This window comes from Podarcis filfolensis (assembly GCF_964270895.1).
Source record: "Podarcis filfolensis genome assembly, chromosome: 1".
In the NCBI taxonomy this organism is placed as follows: Eukaryota; Metazoa; Chordata; class Lepidosauria; order Squamata; family Lacertidae; genus Podarcis; species Podarcis filfolensis.
Window position 1 is genome coordinate 7,656,142 of NC_139604.1, and position 27,017 is coordinate 7,683,158.

General features: G+C 42.6%; 2 protein-coding genes and 1 long non-coding RNA gene across 4 annotated transcripts in view; all 3 read left to right on the forward strand.

Moving 5' to 3' along the window:
- LOC310743435 overlaps positions 1–27,017 on the forward strand; it is a 93,413-nt gene that overhangs the window by 16,297 nt on the left and 50,099 nt on the right. The gene's annotated exons all lie outside the window — the stretch shown is intronic.
- Positions 95–19,855, forward strand: NDUFS1 (NADH:ubiquinone oxidoreductase core subunit S1). The gene is given in 20 exon segments (XM_083628919.1): positions 95–294; positions 3,188–3,269; positions 4,430–4,521; positions 5,634–5,741; positions 7,135–7,211; positions 7,536–7,617; positions 7,710–7,840; positions 8,712–8,901; positions 9,828–9,958; positions 10,436–10,550; positions 11,088–11,233; positions 11,994–12,122; positions 12,898–13,006; positions 13,008–13,028; positions 13,442–13,602; positions 14,650–14,804; positions 17,827–18,002; positions 18,984–19,118; positions 19,248–19,320; positions 19,514–19,855. Coding segments are annotated over 19 exon segments (2,187 nt in total). The 5' UTR covers positions 95–294; positions 3,188–3,205; the 3' UTR covers positions 19,606–19,855.
- INO80D (INO80 complex subunit D) overlaps positions 25,526–27,017 on the forward strand; it is a 40,564-nt gene continuing 39,072 nt past the window's right edge. Inside the window, exon 1 of one of the 2 annotated variants that reach the window (XM_083627773.1) lies at positions 25,526–26,154. The gene's annotated coding sequence lies outside the window, so the exon portion shown is untranslated. The remainder of the gene's footprint in view (positions 26,155–27,017) is intronic. The other variant, XM_083627772.1, reaches the window with a different exon arrangement.

The window sequence follows — 27,017 nt, forward strand, 5'->3', positions numbered from 1 at the left end:
TCGCCTCGTTTGTTTTCAATCGACGGCGGAACTTGCGTGCGGGCCGCGGGACGTCGGCGGCGTCCTCTCCGAATGTTGCCGAGCGCGTCGCGGAAATCGCCGAGGGCCCGCCGCCATCTTGAGCGCTGAGGAGAGCGCTTCTGAGGAGGCAGCGGCGGAGGAGGCGTCCTGGGTCGTTAAGGCCGGACTGGGCCAAGGAGGAGGAGGTAACGGGAGGAAGGTCGGGGCGCGGCGGGCAAAAGGGCCTCCGCGGTGCTTTCTGTCCCGTTTCTCGGACCAAAGGGAGGTGCGTAGGTAGGCCGTTGTCCGCTTCGCCTTCGCGGCGCCCTTGAGCGGGTCGTCGGGCTGCCTGCGCCCCCTCGGCGCCCGCGGCCGAGACTCCCCTTGCCGGCTTCCTCGCTCGTCGCGTCGCCCCGTGTGGTAATAAAAGACGGCCCCTCTCTTCCCTACGGCACTGGAGACGAGCCGGGCCTCGGGAAGTAGCAGGCAGGTGTCCCGTCCCCCTCAGGGGCGCCCAAAGGTCACCTTTCGTGAGCTGGCAGAGGGTGCGGAGAGGGAGGGGGCCGTAAGCAGGAGCCGGGCATCGAGATGCAGCGGCAGAAATAAGCGAATGTCCAGGTGGCGCAGCGGGTGAGGGCGCCTGGCTGCTTCACCAGGCAGGTGGCTGGTTCGAGCCCACCCAGGGATGGGGGGGCAGGATGATTATTTTGCAGTGGGTTGGGCTAGATGACTCCTGGGGACCCCTTTCAGCTCTGTTGTTGTCGTTTAGTCGTGTCCGACTCTTCGTGACCCCATGGACCAGAGCACGCCAGGCACTCCTGTCTTCCACTGCCTCCCACAGTTTGGTCAAACTCATGCTGGTAGCTTCGAAGACACTATCCAACCATCTCGTCCTCTGTCGTCCCCTTCTCCTTGTGTCCTCCATCTTTCCCAACATCAGGGTCTTTTCCAGGGAGTCTTCTCTTCTCATGAGGTGGCCAAAGTATTGGAGCCTCAGCTTCACGATCTGTCCTTCCAGTGAGCACTCAGGGCTGATTTCCTTAAGAATGGATAGGTTTGATCTTCTTGCAGTCCATGGGACTCTCAAGAGTCTCCTCCAGCACCAGAATTCAAAAGCATCAATTCTTCGGCGATCAGCCTTCTTTATGGTCCAACTCTCACTTCCATACATCACTACTGGGAAAACCATAGCTTTAACTATACAGACCTTTGTTGGCAAGGTGATGTCTCTGCCTTTTAAGATGCTGTCTAGGTTTGTCATTGCTTTTCTCCCAAGAAGCAGGCATCTTTTAATTTCGTGGCTGCTGTCACCATCTGCAGTGATCATGGAGCCCAAGAAAGTAAAATCTCTCACTGCTTCCATTTCTTCCCCTTCCATTTGCCAGGAGGTGATGGGCCCAGTGGCCATGATCTTAGTTTTTTTGATGTTGAGCTTCAGACCATATTTTGCACTCTCCTCTTTCACCCTCAATAAAAGGTTCTTTAATTCCTCCTCACTTTCTACCATCAAGGTTGTGTCATCTGCATATCTGAGGTTGTTTATATTTCTTTCGGCAATCTTCCCATCCCACCCATTCAACTTTCCAATCAATCGGCATGCATAACACAGAAAAAAGGACAAGAAAGGGAAAGGGCCAAATAACACCAAGCTGTGGCTAATATGGCACAGGAGAGAGAATCGGGGTTCAATATGACATTTACAGATTGGAGAATTGGGCCTGAACTAAAAAAAGGTTCTGCCCTTAAGAAGGAATAACCAGATGCAGCAGTATAAGAATTTGGGGGGGGGGGCAGCTGACTTGCCAGTAGTACATTTGAAAAGTCTCTTGTGGGGGTCTTGGTGGACCACAAAATTAACTTGAGTCAACAGTGTGGTGTAGCAGCAAAAATAAAGGGATGCTGTTGTAGGCTGCATCTGCATAAGCAGAGTGTTCCGATCAAGGGAAGTCATAGCATTACTCTTCTCCCTTGGTCAGACCACACCAGGAGTACTGTGTCTAGTTCTGGGCACCACAGTTTAAGAAGAATTTAGTCACGCTGGAATGTGTGCAGAGGAGGGCTGCTAAAGGTTATGAAGGTCTGGAAACCAAGCCTTATGAGGGAACAATTGAAGGAGTTGGGTCTGTTTAGGCTGGGAAAGAGGTGACAGAGGAGATACAATAGCCATCTTATCAGAAGGGCTGTCACATGAAGGAAGCAATAAGCTTGTTTTCTGCTTCCCCAGAGGGTAGGAACCAAACCAATGGCTTCAGGCTTTAGCTGAGATTTCTGCATTCTGCATTGCAAGAGTAGATGACCCTTGGGATCCCTTCCAACTCTTAATTTCTATGAAAAGAGGCCCACCAAACCCACCTGTTTACAAGAAAAGCAGCAGGTTCACAATGTGATCCTAGCCCTGCTTGCTTGCTTATGTTCCAATTTTATATGCTTTCCCAGCCCGTTTCCCCTTATGAAGACAGTATAAGAGCATTGCAGGGCATCACTTGACAGCAGTACTACATGTATAGACAGCTCAGCTACAAGCTACCTCCCTTTTTTATGTTACAGATTTAGTGGCAATGCTTATGGAACTATTTGAGACTCAAAATCTACCTCCTTAGGATTTTTGCCATTTACTCTGGAGTAATTGTCACCATATTCTGCCCCGGGGGAGTGTCCACAGTAATTCTAGCATCTTTCTTATGATCCTTCTCTGTGTTAGTGTGCAGATTTAGGGTCTGAGTGCAAAGGAGCTCCTGCACTTTTAAGAGCTGTGAAGAAGTCTCTTCAATAGGTGCGGCGACAACCTACACACAATGTATACTGTGTGAAACGTTTATGTACTCTGCTTACCTTTTACATTTTGTACTTAAGGTTTTTTAAATTTTGTAAAAGCTGTAAGCCGGGGTGGGGAACCTTAGGCCCAGAGGCTGAAGGCCGGGAAACCTTCAGGTACAGAGCATGTTCCCTGCTTCAGACCTTCCTTACAATGCATGGAGGGCAGTAGGAATGTGACAGTAATGTGGGAGTGAACACCTGAATGGGACTTATGTAATTCTTGCATGTGTGACCATATCTGCAAGTGTTCATATGCTTGGGTGTCAGAAATGTTGGGTTATAAATTTAAACTATTTTTCATTCATTTTAAATTTAACAAGCTCTTGTTTGAACCTTGTTTTAAACTTTAATTTTAATGTCTTATCGCCAGCACCTTATTTCCAGCACCATGTTGCGACTCCCTGCTGTCCACAAGGCCTTAGCTGGTGCCACTCAGATTACTAAAGGATGTGGTAAGTTGCCTTTATATCCAGTCCATTTATATAGTAACTCTTTCCAGTTTTTGTTGTAATTTTTTATTATAGACTCGGTATTTCACAGATAATTCAGATGTCTGAAGTTTAATTATGGACTTAGAATGAAGACAAATTCCATTTTGGGGAAGGAGAATCCATTCTGTTTAATTTGTAAGGCTTTTTTGAAGTCTTAACGAAGTTCATACAAACTTGCTGGCTTTTTACTGAATTCTAAAAAAAACTGCACTGTACTGTATTTTTTAAAAAGATTGCTATCAAAGTCATTTAGAGGAGAAGTAAAGGCTATAATGGATTGTCATAAAAATAACACAGTAAACAGGAATCTTTTTTTAAAAAATACCTGAAATTTTAAAAAGTATGACATGTTTTTAGGCACACCTCCTTTTAGAGAAAATACTTCATTTTAATGCTTGGAAGCAGCTTCTTGCTGTATATGAATGTAATGCATCCCCCACTTCCCCCTGACAAGGAAGGAATCAAGTTTGTTTTGCAATTTAGCATATCAGTCAGACCCTAAACTGTGACTAATCTTAACAATGGTTGGTTCAAATAAGCAGGCTTTAAAAAGTATGAATTGATGTTGACATATTACAACTAACCATTAAGATTAATCCAATTTGTCCAGGTTGAGATTATATGGCAAGCTCCAGTTAATCCTAAAAGGAAATAAAAACTGAACTCTCATCACAGTGGGGGAGCGCAGAAACCTAGGACCTGCTGTGGCTCATTCTTGTAATAGTAAATTATGGTGTGAACAATCCGTGGTATAAAACACACTGTGCAGATAATGCCATCCTAGGGAATTAATTCCCCCCCCTCTATTTTTGTAAGGTCAGTTTGATAGGTTAAAATTAACAAAATATTATATTCCAGCACCTAAATGACTGACAACTTAAATTCGTATTATGCTCAGCATGATCAGCATGTGTGCTGAAAGGGGGCGGGGCAGGAGGGGAGGGATAGGATTTGCGTGTGCAACAACAGAACTCCTTGTGTAAGCGGGGATTCCCCTGTATGAGCTTGTGTGCCCTGTTTATCCTTTCAGCAAGTTACTAGTGAATGAATCCAGAATACTTAATCTGACTTCTGAGCAATAAATGATCACATTTTCCATATTTTATTCTTTTGTCTTTCAGTGCGTGCAACGGCAACAGCAGCCAGCAACCTGATAGAGGTTTTCGTTGATGGGAATTCTGTATTAGTACCTCCAGGAACCACAGTACTTCAGGTAGAATAAATTTGTATACACTGTCTCTTTCTATTCACATTCTGTTCACATCCCCTCCAGTACCTGCTGTAATATCTCTTTAAAGCACATTGGACCTTGCTTCTCATGGCTCCATTCCTTTATAGCATTGCAAACCAACTACAAAGAAAAATAAGCACAGTGGTACCTCAGTTTTCGAACGTCTCCGTTGATGAACATTTTGGTTTTCAAATGCCTCGGAAGTCGAACATGCCACGTGGCTTCCGTATTGAGTTTTCAGTTTTCGAACGTTTCAGAACTCGAACGGTCTTCCAGAACGGATTACGTTCAAAAACAGAGGTACCACTGTACTTGGATAAAAATAATAGCTTTGCTTTATAAATGAGAGACTGACAGTGCTTTCCTAAGATGTCTACTTGGAAGTAAGACCTGTTGTGTTTTAATTGTAACCTGCCTTGGGACCTTAAGGTTAAGGCAGGGGTCTGCAACCTTTAAGACAAAAAGAGCCACTTGGACCCGTTTCTGAAGAAAAAAAAACTGGGAGCAGAAAAACTCGTCATTATAAAAATAACTTTTTTGTCCCTTTTTATTATTTCTTTGTTTGACCCCTCAGAATTACTCCTCCTCATAGAAATAAACATTAAATTAACAAGTTACCTTTTTTGTGTGTGTGTGTGTGTTCTTCGCTCCCCTTCAAAACAGTGACCAGCGTACATGCCCCCTTTCAATGCAGTGACCAGCGTACACGCCCCTTACAATGTAGCGGGTGGGCGGGAAGGTGACGTTGGGACGGTGCGTGACTTAACGCACGCACCGCCCCCATGCGACGTCACAGCCAGTACAGCGCCCGCCACAGTGGGGAGTGTCGGGGCGCACAATGCGCCTCCTCCCCTTGCTAGTATCTGCCCCGGAGTCGCGGCAAAGGTGTAAAAGAGCCACATGCGGCTCCGGAGCCGCGGGTTGCAGACCCCTGGGTTAAGGGAAGGCTAATAATAATGATAATTAATGATGAGTTCAATGGGACTTTCTGCTAGGTAAATGCTTATACACCTGCAGCCTGAGTCATATTTGTATGGAACATGCTAAAAAGTTCCTAACATGTACATTGACACTTTTTCTCTCTTGTTTTGTAGGCCTGTGAAAAGGTTGGAATGCAGATCCCTCGATTTTGCTATCATGACAGATTGTCAGTGGCTGGAAATTGTAGGATGTGTCTCGTGGAGATAGAGAAAGCTCCCAAGGTTGCTAATACTTTTATCTTTCATAAATTGTTGTGTTCTAGAAGTGTAAAGAGCCAACAGGACAGTTAAAGATAAGTGTAAAGCGCTTAGCAGAACAGCTAATGACAACCTTGCTGGCATCTAAATTACAAGTTGCAATATGTCCACTGCTAGCAGTTGCTTTTTGACATTATTGTGAATGTTGTGTTCACCTGCATAAAGCTGATGGCATAGTGTGTTTGTGCACGCGCACCACACCCCATAGTCAAATTTGACTGGACTTAACCATCCAGGGGTCCTTTACCATTTTACACACATTTATTTTCATATTTGTAGACATCCTATCAAACACATTGATGATAGCGGAGCATCAGCTTTTGGTTTCCATTGAGAAAACAGGGGTGTTAAGCTGATGGCAGTTAGGGCATTCAGTAACATATAGCGCTGGCATGCGCACATGTGCTTTTACCCACTGCAGGGTGGCAACATACTGAATCCAACCCAACCAAACAATGTAATTCCTATACTGTGACTTGTGCCATTTTTCCAGAGCTTGAGAACCCTATAGGATTGCAGCTCTACCTACCTTGTGTGTCATGTCTGGTGCCTGAGAATTTAATCTCTCAGCACTCAGTGATGAAAAAATACAGGCAAGCATCTGGACTAGAACATTTAAGGTTAATATGTTCTTTACATGACTGTCTCTTGAAGGCCTTTCCTTTTTCCGGCAGTCCATGTGATCGGCAAAAACATCTAAATATTTCTATGGTATATGTTCATAAATGCTTGCAGTGTTCACATGTCCAGCCCTTGGAGGAAGGGATAGCTGTTTTCCTGCAAACGTCAGTCAGATGTTTCTGGGGAAGACCAGAAGGAGAGCATGAAAGATAGCTCAGTCAGTAGAGCATAAGACTCTTAATGTCAGTGTTGTGGGTTTGAGCCCCACGTTGGGCAAAATATTCTTGCATTGCAGGGGACTGCACTAAATGGCCCTCATGGTCCCTTCCAGCTCTCTCCCAATTCTATGATTCCATGATAAGGCAATTGTCATCTCATGCTGTTACCCTCCATCTTCCCCCATAACTGTTATTCAGTAGTAAATTGCATCTTAAAATGGAGGGTCCATGGAATCATAATGGCTGTTAGCTTCTGATAAATCCTACTGTCCATGAATTGGATCAGATTTTAAAGCCCTCTAAGCTGCTGGCCGTGACTACATTAATTTATGTATTACGTGAATGTTACTTCTTTTTTTTTTTGTTTTGATCTTAAGCCTTGGTGTTGATTTTTATCAATAAGTTTATTATAAAACTAAGGCAAACAGTTGAGGCATTTAATTGATAATACCCTGCCACTATGTGAGCATCCATGTATACAAATTTGTTATTGATGTAGCTTTCTTATGCGTTTGTAGCCAGTAGCTGCTTGTGCCATGCCAGTAATGAAGGGTTGGAACATCCTGACAAATTCTGAGAAGTCTAGGAAAGCAAGGTAAGCTCCATCCAATTGTGTGCAAATTGCAATGTATGCTGCTCAGAACTGAGATCAGTGTGACTTATTGCCAAGTAAGTGTGCAGCAGGGTGCATCTTTAGTCTTCAACATTACAACAGTAAGCTGGGCATGTTTTGTTTTTTTAAGACTCGTTTTTAACAGAAATGTTAATGCTTGAACACACTTTCAAAGGAGGACATAATTATTAATAGCATGCTGTATTAAAATAAATGAATTCATGTATTACTAGTCTATAAAGTGTTTTTAGCATACATTAAATGCTAAATATATATGGTGGTTTCTCTTTTACTGACCTCCAACAGAGAAGGCGTAATGGAGTTCCTGTTGGCAAACCATCCACTGGACTGCCCCATCTGTGATCAGGGAGGCGAATGTGACCTTCAGGTATAGCGTCTTGGATTTTTAAAATGGCCTTCGGGGTAAAACTTTGCTTCTCAGTCACATATGTTCATTTATTTGGGTTTATTTGTCTTTAGGACCAGTCAATGATGTTTGGCAGTGATAGGAGCAGATTCCTAGAGGGCAAACGTGCAGTGGAAGACAAGAACCTCGGCCCACTAGTGAAAACGATCATGACCCGGTGCATACAATGTACTCGATGCATTAGGTAACTGCTACCCTGTTTTGTACACCAACAGTGTGTATGCATAGTTATCTTGTTATTGGGGGCATTCATCAGCCCGTTGCTTGTGTTCAGTTGCTTATGAAAGATCATTCTTTAGTTCTGTTCCACTGCTGAATTCTCTCTGGAAGCACCGAAGGAGTCCACACATTTTTCACGTGAGCAGCTGACTATTTCATAATGTAAAATCAGGTGGGCACAAACAAGGATCTGGAATAAAAATGCACTCGTGTGAAAATCTGTCATTTTAGCTTTGTGTCGGGTCACTTGTTAGAAATAGGGTACCTGGCTGCTGTAACAAAGTACGCTATGGAGTGCTCCCTGTTTGGATTCCAGGCACTTCATTCCCTCTTCTCTACCCCACTCCCACAGTGTTCTGTTTTATCTCCCAGTAGGCAGTTATCCACTTAGCATGCTCAGTCTTCATTGGGTTGTTCTAGAGGAACAGGAGTTTTGCAACAAAATGCCTGAACTGTTTCTGGAAGCACCACAAGGCTAAGATAAATTAATGTAGAGAGATTTTAATGTAGTACAGTGATTTACACTTAACAGAAACTTAGTAGACTTCATAGTTCCTTTTAATACTTTCCCTGAATCTGTGAGTTGAGGCAGGTCAGATAGCTAGGTTGGGTGGGTCTTGCATTATAATAAATGCTTTACAGGGGCTAGAGCTGCAGAAAATTACTTGTACATGTGAGGCTAGAAATGCTTTTCATTCATCTGAACAATTGCTAGCTCAGAAGTGCTCAGTTATAAATCCTTCTTTTTGATTGTTTCTTTAAAAGAATTTTTTTCTTGCAAAGACAAACTGACATTTCATGTATTGCTGTGTTTTGTTTTTGCTTTCATTTGTCAGGTTTGCAAGTGAGATTGCAGGAGTTGATGACCTAGGAACCACAGGAAGAGGAAATGAGATGCAAGTTGGCACTTATATTGAGAAAATGTTCATGTCAGAGTTATCCGGCAATGTGATTGATATCTGCCCAGTAGGTGCCCTTACCTCCAAGCCGTATGCTTTTACATCTCGACCCTGGGAGACAAGGCATGTGTCTTTACTGGCACTTGAAGTGTCACTTTAAATATAATTCTTTTATTGTGCTATATGCTAAGTGTCAAATAATCAGATTAATTGAGACATGGGAACGTAGCTTTTCCCCATGGCTTCTGGACTGTATTTGTAACCTTGAACCTTTTGAAGGTCATAAGAATCCTAATAATACAAAAGCTAATATACATAAAATTTATCATGGTTCAGGAATGTGTCCATAGAGCACATTCATTGGTGGTGTGTTGACCTGGGATAACTTGCCCATAATAAGCATTTCCACCAATTTTGGAAAATTCTGGTCTCTTTCAGAACCATGTAGCTTCTGCTTCATGTCAGTTGGTGGCACCAGCAACAGTGCTCTGTTACTCCAGTTCAGCCATTCTTGAAGCAAAATTGCTTGCCACAGGGAACCAGGCAGTGGGTCATGCCTGCCTGCCCTGTGGAACGTCCACCCATCAGATGTCAAAGAGATAAATAATTATACGACCTTTCGCAGATGTCTGAAGGCAGCCCTGTATCACGACACTTAATGCCTGATGTTCTGTTGTGTTGTTTCTGTACATGGCTGTTGGAAGCTGCCCAGAGCGACTGGGACAACCCAGTCAGATGGGTGGGGCACAAAAAATTGCTGCTGCTGCTGGCATAGGCTGCTCAGGATCCAGAATTGAGAAGGGAAGAGTGAGGAAAGAATGGTAGTAATGGGATAGGCAGTAGTCCTTTACAGGCTGAATTTATATTAAGTGCTGGTAGTTGCTGACTTCTGATTTGCAATATATTATGGGAGGTTAGTCATACTTGTCGTCCATGATTAGAGTTGTTAGAAACTTGGGAGCATTTGGGAATGTTTAGTGCGAGGTCTGTTTTCCAGATAACAGCATCCTGAAGTTTTGCAATTGAAGGACTCTGTTCTTTTCGCTTAGGAAGACAGAATCCATTGATGTCCTTGATGCAGTAGGGAGTAACATTGTGGTAAGCACTCGAACTGGAGAAGTGATGAGGATTTTGCCAAGACTACATGAAGATATCAATGAGGAATGGATATCCGATAAAACAAGGTATGCTTTAACATGTATGTAAAACATGATATTCTCAGAAGAGAATTTTAGTACAAAAATAGACAGTTACAACACTTTCTTCATTCCATGTTTGAAGATTTAGGAACAGTTCAAGAATTACTTGCAAACGGATGTTGATCATCTTCTGTTGCAGCACAAAAAAAAAAAATCACTGCTATGTCCTCTGGAATTTTTTGGGGCTTAGCTGTGCATATTCTTCAATAGGATTATGCCTAATATGTTTGTGTTTTTCTAATTTTAAAATTGTAGATTTTTAAAACTTTCTTTGGCCATTTCCACTTAAGAAGGTCTGGTTATGAACAAAACACTTAAGTATATGTGCCACAGAAAATGACAAAGTCATTCAAACTTTCTGAAAAGGTGGTATGCCGAGAGATCTCAGTTAATGAAGTAGCTGCTGATAGCTGGGTTTTTCCTTCAGCAGTTGCTTCATCATTATCTTGATCTTCACTCCAGATTTGCTTATGATGGTTTGAAACGTCAGCGTCTTATTGAGCCAATGATAAAGAATGAAGAAGGGCTGTTCACTTACGTGTCTTGGGAAGAGGCTTTGAGCCGTGTGGCAGGAGTGGTAAGAAAATATTGTTTCTTACAGTGTACTCTTGACCTTAGCTAAGGTGCTTGACTGCCTGCTTTCACAGTAGTACTGAACCTAATGAAATCATTACTAATGACTACACTGCAATCATTAACTAAAGTTCTTATAATTTGGGGGAGTGAAATTTGAACTTAAGTCATGCTTTCTTCACTTTAGAATTCAGGGGTTAATTGCATTACACATCTTGTAATTTTAAGGTGTAGCTCAGGAACTTGTTTTGCAGTGTGGACTCTGAAGAGCCATATCATATCTTGAATGCCATCTTTACATATCAGGATAGTTTTGCTTCCTCCTCTGCAATCTTGGGAATATTTAAAAGAATAAGCAATGTGTCCCACCTGCATTTTGGGGGGGGGGGTAAGAGGAAATTGGCTTACCATTCTCTCTTTTTCTAGTTGTTGAAGATGAAAGCTTCTCCAGTTTTTTTGTTTTTTTTTACAAAACATACCAAATTTGCTGCTAAAATTTTAATATAATATCTCATATCATCTTCTGTTTCCTCATTTGCAGCTTCAGGGGAGCCAAGGTAATGATATAGCTGCAATTGCAGGAGGACTTGTGGATGCAGAAGCACTTGTATCTCTTAAAGACTTGCTGAATAGAGTAAACTCTGACAACTTGTGTACTGAAGAGGTCTTCCCTACTGCAGGAGCTGGGTAAGTTAATTCTAACAGCTGTACTACTACTGGACTAAAAGCATCAGGGACAGCCCAAATCATTTTCTGCTAGACTAAGACAAGATAGAGCCCAATATCATGTTCAGGAGCTGATTGGACAGGCAGTTGAATCTTTATTTGACATTGATAAGGCTGTGTTTTTTGAGGGCAGCAGGCTAGCTTAGAGGGTACTGGCTGGGCTGTCCTCCTTGCTGCCACTGCCCAGCCTTTGCCATCTAAAGTGAGTGCCTCATTCTGCTTAATGGTAGGGCTGGCCCTGAAAAGCATATCCTCAGATGATAATGATAATGATGAAATTAATTAATTAATTAATTTATACCCTACCCATCTGGCTGGGTTTCCCCAGCCACTCAGGGCGGCTCCCAACAGAATTAAAAGCACAATAAAACATCAAACATTAAAAACTTCCATAAACAGGGCTGCCTTCAGATGTCAGATCAGCCTGTGAGTTGTCAATTTTGACATATCAGAACTGTATATATTAAGAGGACCACATAAGTTTTAGTAGAGGCAGGTATAAAGTAAGTATAGAGCCATTTTCACAGAAGAAAGTGAAAATGCTCATATCACCCTATTAGTTTATTTTAATGCACAGTGGAATCCAGGACCAGGATTTGGATTTATTATTTTGAGATCTAGTATTTTTATGAAATAAAAGTATTCTTAACAGAGGTATTTCAGTCCTTCCCATTGGAATACCCCAGTCATATTTTCCTTTTTTGTGTGTATTCTGTTACAGAACAGACCTGCGATCTAATTACTTGCTTAATACCAAGATTGCAGGAGTAGAAGAGGCAGATGTCTTGCTCCTGGTTGGTACCAATCCACGCTTTGAAGCACCTCTCTTCAATGCCAGAATTCGAAAGAGGTTTGTAGCTTCATGAAAGTAGCAGATGTTAAATGACTTGTTCCATGCAAATGAGAAACTGCATCTTGAAAGTGGAATATTGGGTCCTGCTACGTATGAACACAAACTGGGAACTATTTAATGTGGACAATGTCTTGATGGCTGTAGTTATATCACTTGCTATGCATTGTGCTAATGCAACATACACATTAAGGGACTGTGACTGTTGTGGTTATTGCACTAAGAAAAAGGAGTACTTTCAGAATAAAAAAATGCAAGGGCTCCAAAACTGCATTTCATAAGATCATAGATCTTCAATTCATGTTAAGTAGTTCATACAATCTCCTTGCTAGAGTTGTCTTCATGCTGCTTAGCAAGCTGTCCCTGAAAATCTGGGAAATAGCACAACATTCTCTGATGCAATGCATCAGGAGAGGAGAAAGTCAATTGAATACATTTAAGGTGTTGCATCTGTTTTATGTCTTAAAAATTAGGGCTCCTACTCAGTGCTTTTTTCTAGAAAGATAGGTACCGGTACTCACCATGAAATTGTTACAGCAAGGGCCACACTTTTTAACAGCAACAAAAAAAGAGGTGCCAGTACTGCGTACCCTTGAGAACCCCCTGAAAAAAGCACTGCTGATACCTGTCTTGGGTGCAGCCCATCTGTTAAGTTTCAGCAGCTTCTGTACAAGGAACTCTTGCAAGAATATATTGTGCAAAAATAAAATGACCATGCACTGATTTCTGTGCACATTATAAAACCTTAATAGCATTTTTCGTGCTCCATTTTCAGCTGGCTACACAATGAACTTAAAGTGGCTCTTGTGGGCAGCCCAGTTGACTTGACTTACACATATGATCACCTGGGAGAGTCCCCACAGATACTCCTGGACATTGCTTCAGAAAAAACACCCATTCAGCAAGGTACCTTTTAAAAAAATGCAGTGCTTTGGAGTGGTAGATTATAATCAAGGTATTAAAGGTAGCAAGGTATAAAATTTTGTAAAATGGTGGTGATATTTAGTACTCATGTATGGGTTCATATTTAGTATGCTTTTCAGAGCAGCCTGGTAGAAGGCACTCCACACCATAGAGGCCACTGATTCCTCCAGTGGAAATAAAGGACCCAGGACCACCCCCAAGCTTGGATACCTCTGGGGGAGCATGACCCCCAGCTAGAACAGATTCCACCTCCCTCATCCAGATAGGGGAACTGCCTACTAACAGCGCATTTGCAAATGATGCCGCATATTTGTTTTTAAAAGCTGTAGTTGGCCTTTTCATTCAGTATGTTAGCTCTGAGGTTAACATCCTGCTCTCTTGCAACTTCCACACAGGTCCTGAACCAGGCTAAAAAGCCAATGGTCGTGGTTGGCAGTGCAGCACTTCAGCGTGGTGATGGGGCAGCCATTCATTCAGCCATTTCCACCATTGCCCAAAATGCAAGTACAAAAAGTGGAGCTGATCCCAGCTGGAAAGTCATGAACATTCTTCATAGGTTTGCTCAACATGTCTTCGTCCCTTTTTTATTGTCTTGTATGGTGAGGTTTAAAGGCTTCCTAGGTCAAAGCTGTTGGCTTCATTCACCTGGCTCAACTGTAAGATAGAGATCTACTGGGAAACAAGTGTCGCAAAAGGGTTGCTTGTTTGTAGAACCAAGCGTTTTGTCAACTTAATCTATAAAGGGGGTATTGTCCAGTAATGGAATTAGCAGGACATGCTCATATGCATTCAGAGCCAAATAGAAACTTATTTCAAAATTGAGCATGGAACACTAACTCTAGGTAAAAGCTCATTTTTGTGTGTGTACAGTATACATACCGTAATTTTCGCCCCATAGGACGCACCTAATTTTTTGAGGGGGGGAAATAAAGAAAAAAAAATTATTTCCCCCCCAGGCACGGGGCAAGCCCGAGCTTTCCCCGACCCCAGCCCCCAGAACAGCCTGCTGTCCGCAAGCCTAGGGAGCCGCGCCGGTCTCCCCAGGCTTGCGGAGAACTGCGCCAAGCCCGGGCGCGCTCTTCAGCGCGCACCAGGCTTCGGAATGCAGGCAGCTCTGCGCAACCTTCGGGAGCCCGGCACGGCTTTGCACCGGGCTCTGGAGGGTTGCGCAGAGCTGCAGGAAGCCCGGGAGCGCAGGCAGCTCTGTGCAACCCTCCGGAGCCCGGCGCAGCTTCGTGCTGGTCTCCCAAGGGTTGCGCAGAGCTTCCTGAAGCCTGCATTCGCCCCATAGGACGCACACACATTTCCCCTTCATTTTTGGAGGGGAAAAAGTGCATCCTATAGGGCGAAAAATACGGTACATGTCCCAAATTAGCCCCCCCCCCCCCCATTTCTCAGTGATTGTGTGTTTTCATGCATTGTTACAGAGTTTTAGAAAGTGCTTCAAATAATTGGGCTTTGTCCTGGTAACTTTCAGCATGTTTTATAGCTGTGGATCTGAATGAATAACTTAGGATTTATACCCCCTGGATATTTTATTTTATCTGATTTTGAGAGAGGAATTTTAGATAATCGGGTGAAATTGTAATCTCTTCCTTGACAGGGTTGCAAGCCAAGTAGCTGCCCTTGACCTAGGCTACAAGCCAGGAGTGGATGCGATCCGGAAGAACCCTCCTAAAGTGTTGTACCTTTTAGGGGCTGATGCAGGCTGTGTTACTCGGCAAGATTTGCCTCAGAATTGCTTTATAATTTATCAGGGTAAGTAGCACCATTTGATCACAAATTAAGGGAAGAATTTAATGTTGCCCTGCTCTATTTGGATCATTTCCTCATCACAAGCATTTCTGCTTTCCTGGTAAAATTATCTCCCCTCTCTGCCCCCACCACTACTGTGAGGGTTCTCCTGACCTCTCAAGCCAATTTGGTGGTGGTGGGGAGAGTCCTTTTTCACTAGCAGGACTCCTTGTGCTGGCTCCCGCTCATCCAACTATTTAGTTGAATCCATCCCTAAGAAATGAAGAATTGGAGTAAGCTACTTAAAGCAATGCGCACATGTGTTTGAGTCTGAAGTATGTTTCAGGTGAATGGCTTAACTCCCAGCTGTACCTGTGCTTATTACAGATGTTTCTACCTGTTGTTTGAAATGTTTGCCTTTACACATACCTATTGCCTCAGGCTCAATATACCAGGCATCAAATAAGTGCTCAGAAAATAAGCATCATTTCCGCAGCCCTCTGCCTTTCCCGAAAACTTGTTTGAGGGATTTTTGTTTTATGTTAAAGCTGTACATTTTCTGTTCTGTTTCCTTTTTTTATATATATAAATATTTATTAGATTTTCCAATTTTATATAAACACAAAAAGAAAAAGAAAAATATTAAAAACAAATCGATTTCAATAACAATCTTTCAATAACATATTTCTTTGACTTCCTCATACCTCCCCTTCTGGTTCTCTAGTTCAACCTGTTAATTCAGCAAATCCTAATCTCTTAACATTCCTTTTTTTTAAAAATAAGCCTTATTTTCATTCAACTTTTTTTTTTAAATAATAACTTAAACAATTTTAGTCCCCATTATCTTTATGATAACAGCTAGAGACCACCAAAGCTCAAACCAACATCTTTTCAAAGTTCATTAATTTTATAGTATTTCTGTAAATAGTCCTTAAATTTCTTCCAATCTTCTTCTGCTGACTTTTCTCCCTGGTCGCGGATTCTGCCGGTCATTTCTGCCAGTCCCATACAGTCAATCAACTTCATCTGCCATTCTTCCAGAGTGGGTAGATCTTGAGTCTTCCAGTGCTTTGCTATAAGTATTCTTGCTGCTGTTGTAGCATACATAAAAAAAGTTCTGTCCTTCTTTGGCACCAAATGGCTGACTATGCCCAAGAGAAAAGCCTCTGGTTTTTTCAAGAAGGTATACTTAAATACCTTTTTCATTTCATTATAAATCATTTCCCAGAAAGCCTTAATCTTTGGGCACGTCCACCAAAGGTGAAAGAATGTACCTTCAACATCCTTACATTTCCAGCATTTATTATCGGGCAAGTGATATATTTTTGCAAGCTTGACTGGGGTCATGTACCACCTGTATATCATTTTCATAATATTCTCTCTTAAGGCATTACATGCCGTAAATTTCATACCTGTGGTCCATAACTGTTCCCAGTCAGCAAACATAATGTTGTGTCCGAGATCTTGTGCCCATTTAATCATGGCTGACTTAACCGTTTCATCCTGTGTATTCCATTTCAGCAGCAAGTTATACATTTTTGACATAATTTTAATTTTAGGTTCTAGCACTTGTGTTTCTAATTTAGATTTTTCCACCTGGAAGCCAATTTTCCTGTCCAAATTGTATGCCTCCCTTATCTGAAAATAATGAAGCCAGTCTCGGACTTTGTTTTTTAATTTTTCAAAGCTCTGCAGTTTCAGTCTATCTCCTTCTTGCTCCAAAATTTCCCAATATTTTGGCCAACTGGCCTCCATATTGAGCTTTTTCTGAGCTTTCGCTTCCATTGGTGACAACCACCTTGGGGTTTTATTTTCCAGTAAATCCTTGTATCTGATCCAAACATTAAACAAAGATCTCCGAAAATAAGCATAATTTCCGCAGCCCTCTGCCTTTCCCAAAAACTTGTTTGAGGGATTTTTGTTTTTTGTTAAAGCTGTACATTTTCTGTTCTGTTTCCTGATTTGAAGGCCAGAAGTAGCTGTTAAGTAGAAGTATACTTTGGCACAGAAGAAATGGAAAGTGTTGAATGCTGATTTGTGTTTTAGGGGGACTTTATCCCTAATAAACTAAACCTAATGTCAGTGTTTGCGCTGTGCCCTCTATGATGACTAGAGTGGGTGGCTTGTGTTTGAGAGCCAGATTACTTCTTAAATTGGGAGAACTAAATTATTTTAAGCAACATAGAAACTTGGTGTAACCAGGAAAGAATCCTTACATGAATCCTATCAGCTAGCACAGTTAATTTGTCTAAACTGGCAGAATTCTTTATAGTTGCTTAAAATGTAAGTTACCTTGAACAAATTAGTGAAGAGCTATTTAACCTGGAAGAAATGGTCTGATAATCCCAGCAGGTAAAATGATAAGCCTTTGATAATGGGGGAATTCTTGAGGGAATATGTATAGGCTTTTACAATGTCCTGGCTAAGACATAACAAACCATGAACCAAAGCTGAATCAAAAGTGTGCAGTTTGTAACCCAAAGATAGAAAGAGCTAAAAGAGTACAAGATTAATAAGAGTACAAAATAAAAAATACGTAGCAGTGCATGGTGTAAAGTTAGGATACATGATGATATTGGAAGTACATCTGTTGGCACTGGGGAAGTTTCTGGTACCACAACTGAGAAAATGAAAACTGAGAACTTCATTTTGAAAACCTTTATACAGGCACTAAAGTATGGCTTTAATATATAAATACAAAGTATTAAAAGGTATTCTGTCTCTGTAAGGTGATGTCAGCAAGCATATCGCTTGAAAATAGTAGTTTGTATAACAATTTCTTCAAAGCTGTAGGTAGAGATAAAACCAGGATATCCAAGCACAAAACCGAAAAAGCAAACTTCAGCCAGTCAAAAGTAGAACTGAAGGAGACTAATCAAGCCAAGACAGCAGAAAAGAGAAATTAGCGAAGTTCTTGGAGTGCAATTTTCACCTAACTATCAAAACGTAATCTAGACTTTTATAGATACAGAAATTTAAACATACAGTACAGTCACACTGTGAAGTTTCCCATTGCTACTGACACTTTTACTGGATTCCATTTCAGGGCACCATGGTGACGTAGGCGCTCCTATGGCGGATGTTATTCTTCCAGGAGCAGCTTATACAGAAAAGGCTGCAACATACGTGAACACTGAAGGTAGAGCTCAACAAACCAGAGCAGCCGTAACACCACCTGGCATGGCAAGAGAAGACTGGAGAATAATTAGAGCAATCTCTGAGGTACTGCAAGTGTAGCAGAAATGGAGCTTTCCAGTAACAGTCTTTTTTATTATTATACTGCATTTATATACCGGCTTGGGTCTCATGTCATGTCACTACACACTTTAAAACAAGCTGTGGTTGAATATGAACAAGCAGTATGCTGATATATGTTGCTAAGAGGTTCTCGATTGATTCCTCTCCTGCTCCTGCTGGGAAACAAGTTAGTCTAACTTGTTGTGATGCCAGAACCCAGGCTTGTGTTTTCTCTCTCCCCAAGCAACCAGAGACCAATAACCAAGATTGCTCTTAGCTTAATGCTTCTGGCTGGTTTGAGGAACACAATCATGCCTTTGTTCAGACGTCATGACAAACCAAACTCTGGCATGAGCACTCTGGCCTGGACATCCTATATTGATTTGCAAGCTCCACTGGACTGCAGTCTTCCGAAATGAATTGCTATGAAGTGCAAATATTAGAAATAGACCATTTATGTGAAATATCTGGCAAGTCCTGCTAAAAGTGTGTGTGGACTGACTTTATTTGCATGTTTGACTATCTGGAGAAGGATGGTAACATATTGTTGATTTTGCTCAGTGGTTTGAATCAGTTAAGACACACCATTTGGAACTGCACAAATTCTAACAAACCTGGGTGGGATGCTAGGCATAAACAAATTTGCCAACCATTTTGCTTTCTCTTGTACTTGAGCCAATCAGAAATTCTACTTTCTAAATGGTTGCCCTATTTACCCTAATAATTACGGATTGTATCCAATCTTAGTCCTACATAAGGTAGACTCATTGAACTTAATGGATGTGACTAACTGAGGTCCATTGATTTCAAGGGGGCATCCTAAGCGGAATAACTAAGTTAGATACAATCCTGTACCTTTCAAGATGTATCCTTTTAAGCATGTTCACTGCAAAGGTAGTGTGTTTTCCAACAAGGAACAAATCTGAACCCAGTCTTGAGGTTCTTCCTCCCACTTTTCTCTTTCAGATAGCTGGCATGACCCTCCCATATGACACACTTGATCAAGTGAGGAGCCGATTAGAAGAAGTATCTCCTAACTTGGTCAGATATGATGATGTGGAGGAAGCAAACTACTTTAGCCAAGCAAATGAGCTGTCAAAGGTATGGGGTTCCACATTTATACAGCGATAGCAAAATAAGTGTGTCTTGTGTCCTGCTGAAAAAGGTACCACAGGGCAAGTGAGAACAATTATTTTCATAAAGATGACTGCTTATTCTTTTTCAATGCAGGCAGTTAATCAGAAACTTCTTGGTGATCCTCTTGTTCCACCCCAGCTCACAGTTAAAGACTTCTATATGACAGGTAACAGCAGTACATGATCTCAATAATGTGTCTTACTTAATACATGGATACATAATATTTCCCGTTTCTTCAGTTGAGAGGCATACCAATTTTGTTTCTGTGTAAAATATTTTAATTGCAGATACCATGTTCAGTGAACAACACTTGTAAGTCTTAAAACTTCTAGAGGTAATAGACACGTTTTTCTTTGCAGATCCCATTAGTAGAGCATCGCAGACAATGGCTAAATGTGTTAAAGCTGTTACCGAAGGGGCCAAGGCTATTGAAGAACCCTCCATCTGCTAAGGAAATCCTTGAGTTACCAGTGTTGGATCAGGCATTCTTATGACTTTTTTCCAAAAATAATAATTTTGTGGTGGTCTATTTAGGTTTCCACTTTCTTTATGAATGCGGGTGAAAGTTTATTTAAAGCCAGCTGTCCAGTGTTCATTTGCTAATTATGTTCAGCACAGCTTAAGTGTATTTAGACATACATATTTTGTATACTGATTGTGTACAAACATGATGTAAAATTAAAGCAGTTTTACATATGTAATACTGTTTCTCTGCACTGTGTTTCTCCAGTAAGTTAAATATAAAATTCGCTCAAAATACAGATGGCAAACTTTGGACAGAGGTGAAATCTAACACTTGCAATGTGAAACAATGTAGCAAGCATCTTGTTACCTCCCCCCCCCCCGAAACATTTAGTTAATGTGACATTGGTAGGTTTGTACAACTAACTCACCAACAGGTTAAAGATTCCTTTAGAAGTACTCCCCCCTCCTTTCCAGTCCTATTTCATTTCAAAGGAAATTTAGACTTTACAGTTTGGGTACGTCTTAAAACTTTGAAAATAAGGAAAAGTGATATAGGAGTTTTGTTTTACAATGGCTCAGAGCTGTATTATTTTAAAAGTACAGCAGAACAAGAGTTGGCTTTTGACAGTCCAGCACAATCTTAATTCTATCCTAATGTCCTTCAACAAACATGGTAGCCTTTACCTAGTAGTTCGGACTTGCTCCATCTAAGCAAAAATAAGACTTACACATTAAATAGCTTACTCCTAAGGCACAACGGGAATGTGGCAAATCTAATATTATCTACTGTGGGTACTGCAGAAACTTATTTAAAATGCAAAAAGCCACTTATTTTAAATGGTCAGTTTTAGCCAACTTCAGCTTGCACAGGCATCTGTAGACTCATCTATGTAATGCCGCTCTCTGGTTTAGCATTACATGTGAGCCAGACCGTAACCTGTCTGATTTTTGAATTACTGTTTTGAATAAGAGAGGCTGGAGTCCATAAGTGTCCTGAGTTATGTGCAGTCTAGGGGGTGGCACATCCCCAAGCATACCATTTTAACACGTTCTTGGGAACAATTTTTTTTTTTTGGGGGGGTTGTAAGGTGGAAAATAGTGATGCACAAATCAATGTCTAGAATCCCAGTTGTAGTTGTTACTAGAAGTTCTCACTACCAGCTGGTAGTGGTTCTTATTTGCACCAAAGCGTACACTTAATTTTAGCACTATTTGTTGATCAACCGTCCAGCATAAGAACTGACATGCCAAAGAACTGTGGTTTAAAGTAGCTTTCTCATAAAAGTTGCTGTACTGGTGACTACTTTCTCAAAAATCCCTGGGAACAACTAGAGGAAGAAACAGCAAGCTCTTAGATAATTTGTTTGAATGCTAAATATTAACATCGTAATATTATGAAATTATGTACTACTCGTTGACAATAATCTGAATGCTATTTAGGATTAAAAGTGCCAGCCCACAGGTTTAATTATTTCTTAGACTGGCCCTAATGTGACAGTTTAATTTTTGCAGTTACTAGTACAAGCCCAATAAACTGCAGAAATATATACGAGTATGGATAAATGCCAGCCCAAAATTTCCCTCCCTGCTGCCTTTGCCCCATTTTCTCTCACCCAATGCCAGCACTGTTGCTTGTGGCCACACAGCAGAAGTACTGCCTTGGAAGGACCCTCCCCCATTTTTTTAAAAAAATCATGTGCTTACAGACCTATTAAAGCATGTCTGTTTGTTCCTTTTGTGGGGGATGTATGTTGCTTTGTAGGCAATGTAAACCGGTGCTGTCAAAAGACAGCCAGGAAGGGTTGGCTTAGTTCACCAGCTACTAAAAGGACTGGTTTACCTCTTATCTTGCCTCTTGACAAGTCAACATAAATTTAAGCTGTTTTTCAAAAAAGCAGCAAGAACAAGTATGTTGAAGCAGCTACAGCCAGCCCAGGTTCTGATATTATCCCAATGTGCTTCCTTATATCCCATCATGTGCTACAGGTACACTTTTAAAAAATATGAAGGTGGTCCTTAAGTATTGGAAGAGAAAGTTCTCTACCACCCCAATTATACAACTTATTTCATCCATTTTCATTATAGAAAGTAGAATCCTCCCTGTTCCCCACATTTGTAGTAGCAGTGTTTACCCCTTCTAATCTCCATAAGGCTAACATGTTGTAACCTGCCCTGCGACCTTAGGGTGGCGAACAAATGAATGAATAACAGCATCAGAGGGCCTACTATGAACAAAATACTACGTAGACATTGCTCATGTATAGGAATTCCTTTTAATCTTATCTACAGAGTATTGCATGATTATGAAAATGGGCCGCTGTGCCCATGCTAGGATGCAGAGTGGTACTTGCAGGCTCTCACTCACGATGTAACCACTAAGTCTAGATAATAGGCATAAGCCTGAGTTTAAAGGGGGGGAATATGAGGAAAAGGAAAAATCTCTGTTGCACCATAATTTAGGTGTCCAACATTTTAATTAGTTAGATTGCAAATATTACAAGTGGGCCAGAAGAATGTTCTGAAGCACTTTGTTACTCTTACTATGAAGTGGCTGTAAGTCTGGCTGCGGACGGTGTGGGAAACTGACTGACTGTTGCTCTGAGCAACTAGGAATACAAATGCAATATAACAAACCAGTATGAACAACAGCTAATTGAAGCCTCTCCATTTCTCATTTAATTTATCCATTTGTTTCCAGTTCTCATGTTGTTTCTGTCTACAGTGGCATCTTAACAATAAAATAAGAAAAAACAAATCCACCAGAATGCAAAACAACAATAAAAAAGATCTTATAAGCACAGGAAGACTTCGATTCTGTTTATCTAATAATCTAGTCAAGTAAATGCTTTGGAACAAGAACTGTAAGTTGCACAATGAGTGGGATTCTTTCCACTTGTGCAGTGGGGTTTCCTGACAACAACACCCCCGCCCCGCAAAAGTGACAACCTCCCAAACAACAAAAGGGGAATAATTCTGTCTAGCAAGCTGCAAGGCTTGTGTAGACAGAACATATGTAAGCACAACATTGATTTCCACCCAGTTTTTACAGTGACATCCTATAAACATCTCTCCTCAGAAATAAGGTTTATTGAGTTTCACAGAGCTGACTATTTAATAACAATAATTTTATTATTTGTACCCAGTCCATCTGACTGGGTTGCTGCTTCCAACAAGTATAAAAGTATAATAAAACATCAAACATTAAAATCTTCCCTATAAAGGGCTGCCTTCAGATGTCTTCTAAAAGTCATATAGTTCTTTATCTCCTTGACATCTGATGGGAGGGCGTTCCACAAGGTGGGTGCCACCACCGAGAAGGCCCTCTGCCTGGTTCCCTGTAACGTCACTTTTCACAGAGCTAGATCTCAGTGTCTGGGCTGAATGATAGGGGTGGAGATGCTCCTTCAAGTATACAGGGCTGAGGCCATTTAGGGCCTTAAAGGTCAGCACCAACACTTTGAATTGTGCTTGGAAATGTACCAGCAGCCCGTGTAGATCCTTTAGGACCTGTGTTGTATGGTCCCAGCTGCTACTCCCAGTCACCAATCTAGCTGCCACATTCTGAATTAGTTGTAGTTTCCAAGTCACCCTCAAAGGTATCCCCATGTAGAGCACATTGCAGTAGTCCAAGCAGGAGATGACCAACAGATGTACCACTCTGGCGAGGCAGTGTGTAGGCAAGTAGGGTCTCGGCCGGTGTACCAACAGATGGTAGGCAGCTGCCCTGGATACAGAATTAACTTGTGCCTCCATGGATAGCTGTGAGTCCAAAATGACCCCCCAGGCTGTGCACCTGGTCCTTCAGGGGCAGTTTCCCCATTCAGGACCAGGGAATCCCCCCCACATGCTTACCCTGCCCCCCCAAAAAACAGGACTTCTGTCTTGTCAGGATTCAACCTCAATCCATTAGCCACCATTCATCCTCTGACTGCTTTCAGGCACTCACCGTCCTCACTGGTTGCAGTTTAAATGAGAGGCGTTTGATGTTAACTGTCTTGGCTAGAAAGTTTAATAATATAACAATAAAATTATTTTTAAAAATTGGTTACATCACTGTTTCAACTATCCTTATGTTTACCTTGTTCACATTCAACAGAGGGTACTAACAAATAGTGGACCTGGAACATCTGAGAACAACTGAACATTATATTACCAAGAGCCACATCACAGGCAGCATTTTGCAGATCACATACAACCAATGAAGATGACTGCCTATATACAGCGGACAAAGAATACTGCAGATGGTAGATTTTGTTAAACATAAATTAAGTTAGTGAGTGTTTGGCAAATTTCGAGTTTAAAGAATAAAAAGATGATTTGAAAGATCCAGTTTGTATTTAATGGATCTGAATACAGAAAATATAAAAGCTTCTAAAAGTTAAGCCTGTCCCTAGATATTTGTTGGCTGGCCACAAGTTCTGACCTTATATGAAGTTAGAATAATCCAGTGCTGCCTGAGAGACACTATAATCCTATTAAGGAGTAAGAGAATTTCCCCTCAAATGGACAAAAACTATCAAGGAAAGGAATAGTACAGACATGCAGAACTGAAGGGAAGTTTGTCAGTTCCTTTGACAAGAATATTCAGCAGTAACAGGTAACACTGCCAAATTTGGAGGGAAAAGATTTCTGCTCCAGGAGAAAAATCCAGGTTTGCAGAATAGTGGCTTCTTTCTCCGAATACTGAGACACAAAGAAAGCTTCATGAGAATTAATGTGAAGTAATTTCAAATATCTTAGGTGTCCTATTCAGTGCTTTAAAAAAAGGCGTATTTTAAAAATCTAGCATCTATAATCATGGTTCATCTGAGAAATTCTGAAACATTAAGTCAATGCTGAGTTGGTGAAAAAAGAATACCGGATAGACGAGCTTGCAGCAAATGCCAGTTTAAAACCACTGCACTGTTGCCATTGCATGCACCACGTGGTTTTCAGCTAAATCAGCAGCACTTTTTAAAAAAGTGACAAAATCAGCAACTGTGTACTAGAAATCTCTGGAAACAGTCTGAAGTGCTTTTGCAGCGCTTCGACCTATAAAGATTAAGTCGAAATGAACGATATAAGAGTATTTCGCAATGTTACATCTTGCGCACGCATTCTTACCACAGACAACCATCCTCAATTTGGTTTATGAGAAAAAGCAGCCTCTGTTAAGTTCAGGAAGCTAACTATGAGAAAGACATCAGAACTAGTGGCTCAAACTTCAGGCACAACACCATAAGTCAGATTAAATAAAATTTATATAAGGGCACAAGCACCTGCAAAACAACAACAACAACACACCGAAAATATAACAAAAGCCCTCTGCTCTTTTTTAAAGTTATTGATCCCAGTGCAACCTGAGGGGGAAACAAAACTGCTATGAACAAAAAAAGCAGTTTGTTTTTACTTTTGTTTGTTTTTTTAAGTTGCACTTGAGTACATATTTAATCTTCTCCGACCTATCTTCCCCCTCACCTGGAGCCCGATCCTTTTTTTCTTTTGCCTCACCTCCATGGAAGAAAAGATCTCTTTCTGTGCCCCTCAACCCCCCCCAAAAAACCCACCGTGCGCCCCTTTTTGGGACTTACCTTTGCAGAACCTCCTGGGGCGTCCAAAACTTCCGAGATGGCGATGGAGAAGGATGGAGAAGATGGCGATGCACCTGCCCCTGTTTTTTTTTTAATTTAAAACACACAAATTCATAAAAATAAAGGGGGGGGGAACAAAACCTTAAAACGCTGCCCACCCCCTTTTCCTATTTTCTTCGGAGGGAAACCCACCATCCCGGCGATATTTGGCCTCGCCTTTCCCAAACGTTGCATTGATCGAGCCTTTGCAAAATGTTGCATTTTCTCCACCCCCCCACCCCCCAAAAAAGAAGGGGAACCCCGAGCACCCCATCCTTCTCCCCCCTGTTCCTGACCTCCCCTCTTTCCTCTCTCTGTCTGTCCTGCGACCCTCCCAAGATGGTAGGGAAGTTGTCGTTTTGGCCGGGCAGAGGAACCTCTCTCTCTCTGGTGTTATGTCCTCTCAGTGCCTGTAGTGGTGCTGTAGGAGGGCTGCAAAGCGCTCTTTTTTTCCTCCTTTCTCGAGAGCAGCCCCAGCAGCCCTGCCTTCTTTGCTGGAGAATATATTCAGGGAATTTCCACCCCCCCCGCCACCTCCACCCCCAACTTCATAATCACCTACCCTCTCCGAGCACTTTCGTAAGCGTTTGTTTGTTTGTTTTATTTTATTATTTTGCTTTTTTTAAAAAAAATTTTTTTTATTTAAATCATCCTCATAATAAAAGAGCTCCCGTTCTAAGCCTAAAAAGAAAAAAAAAGAAAAAGAAAAAGCAGGGATCTTTCTCCTCAGAGCCAGGGGGGCAGCAGCAAACCAAGCAGCGAAGCTTCCTCAGCGCTTCAAGCAGCTCCGAGACCCATTTCCCCGCTCCCTCCGCTGGGGAGGAAACTCTGCTCTGCCGGCCCAACAGAGGGGGAGAAAAAGGGGGGAGAGACGAGAGAGCCGAGAAGAGGAGGGAGGAGAAAAAAAAAAAGGGCCAGCTGGAAAGGTAAGCCAGGCCCGGCCTGCATCCCCGGGCTCGCCTAAGGCGGCAGGCGGCGCCGCGCGCGCGGGGACAGCCGCCGGGTGGGCTACGCGAGGCCGGGGATGCGCGTGGGAGAGCCGGGCCGCGCGGGTTTCGAAAGGGGGGTGGGTGGAAACGGGGGTTCCGGGACCCGCGGGTGGCGGGCCCGTCTGGGAACCGAGGGAAAGGGGCGCCGGTGGATGGAGGGAGGGGAGCCCGGCCGAGGCGGGAGAGAGACGGGCCTTGGGGCCTAGCGGCTCCCCGCCCCCCGCGACGGGGCCCGGCCTAGCGCCGGACAGGCCCCGGGCGCCGGGTTAGGCCTCCCGAGAGGGGGTTTCGGAAGGTGGCGGGGAAGGCGCTTCGGCCAGGGAGCTCCGGAGCCCGGCGGGGGGTTAGGCGGCGGGAGGCCGGCGGACCGCGGAGCAGAGACTCCGGGGCGCGATGGTGGTGGAGGGGGGGCGGCGAGAGAGGGGGAAGCGGGTTATTTGCTATTATTTCCCACTACTGTTTCACTCCCGAGTTTGGGGGCGCGCTTCGCCCCCTTTAGACCCGGGGGGGGAGTGGGGGGTCCCGGGGAAGCGCGTCCGCCGGGATCTCCCCCCCCCGCGCCTCCTCCGGCCTTTTAAAGTTTTGCTTTTTGGACATCGCCGAGCCCCCCTCCAGCACCACCTCGGACCCTTCCTTCCTCGTTCCACAATTTGGGGTTTTAATGCGACCTGAGATGAGTGCAAGAACATTTTGGCGCTCCCTCCTGAATTGCATTGGGAAAGATGTGGCTGGAGGGGGGGGAAGAGAAGCGTTTCCCCCTTTTCCAAACGCTGCTTTGCAAGCCCACCTTTTCCTCCTCC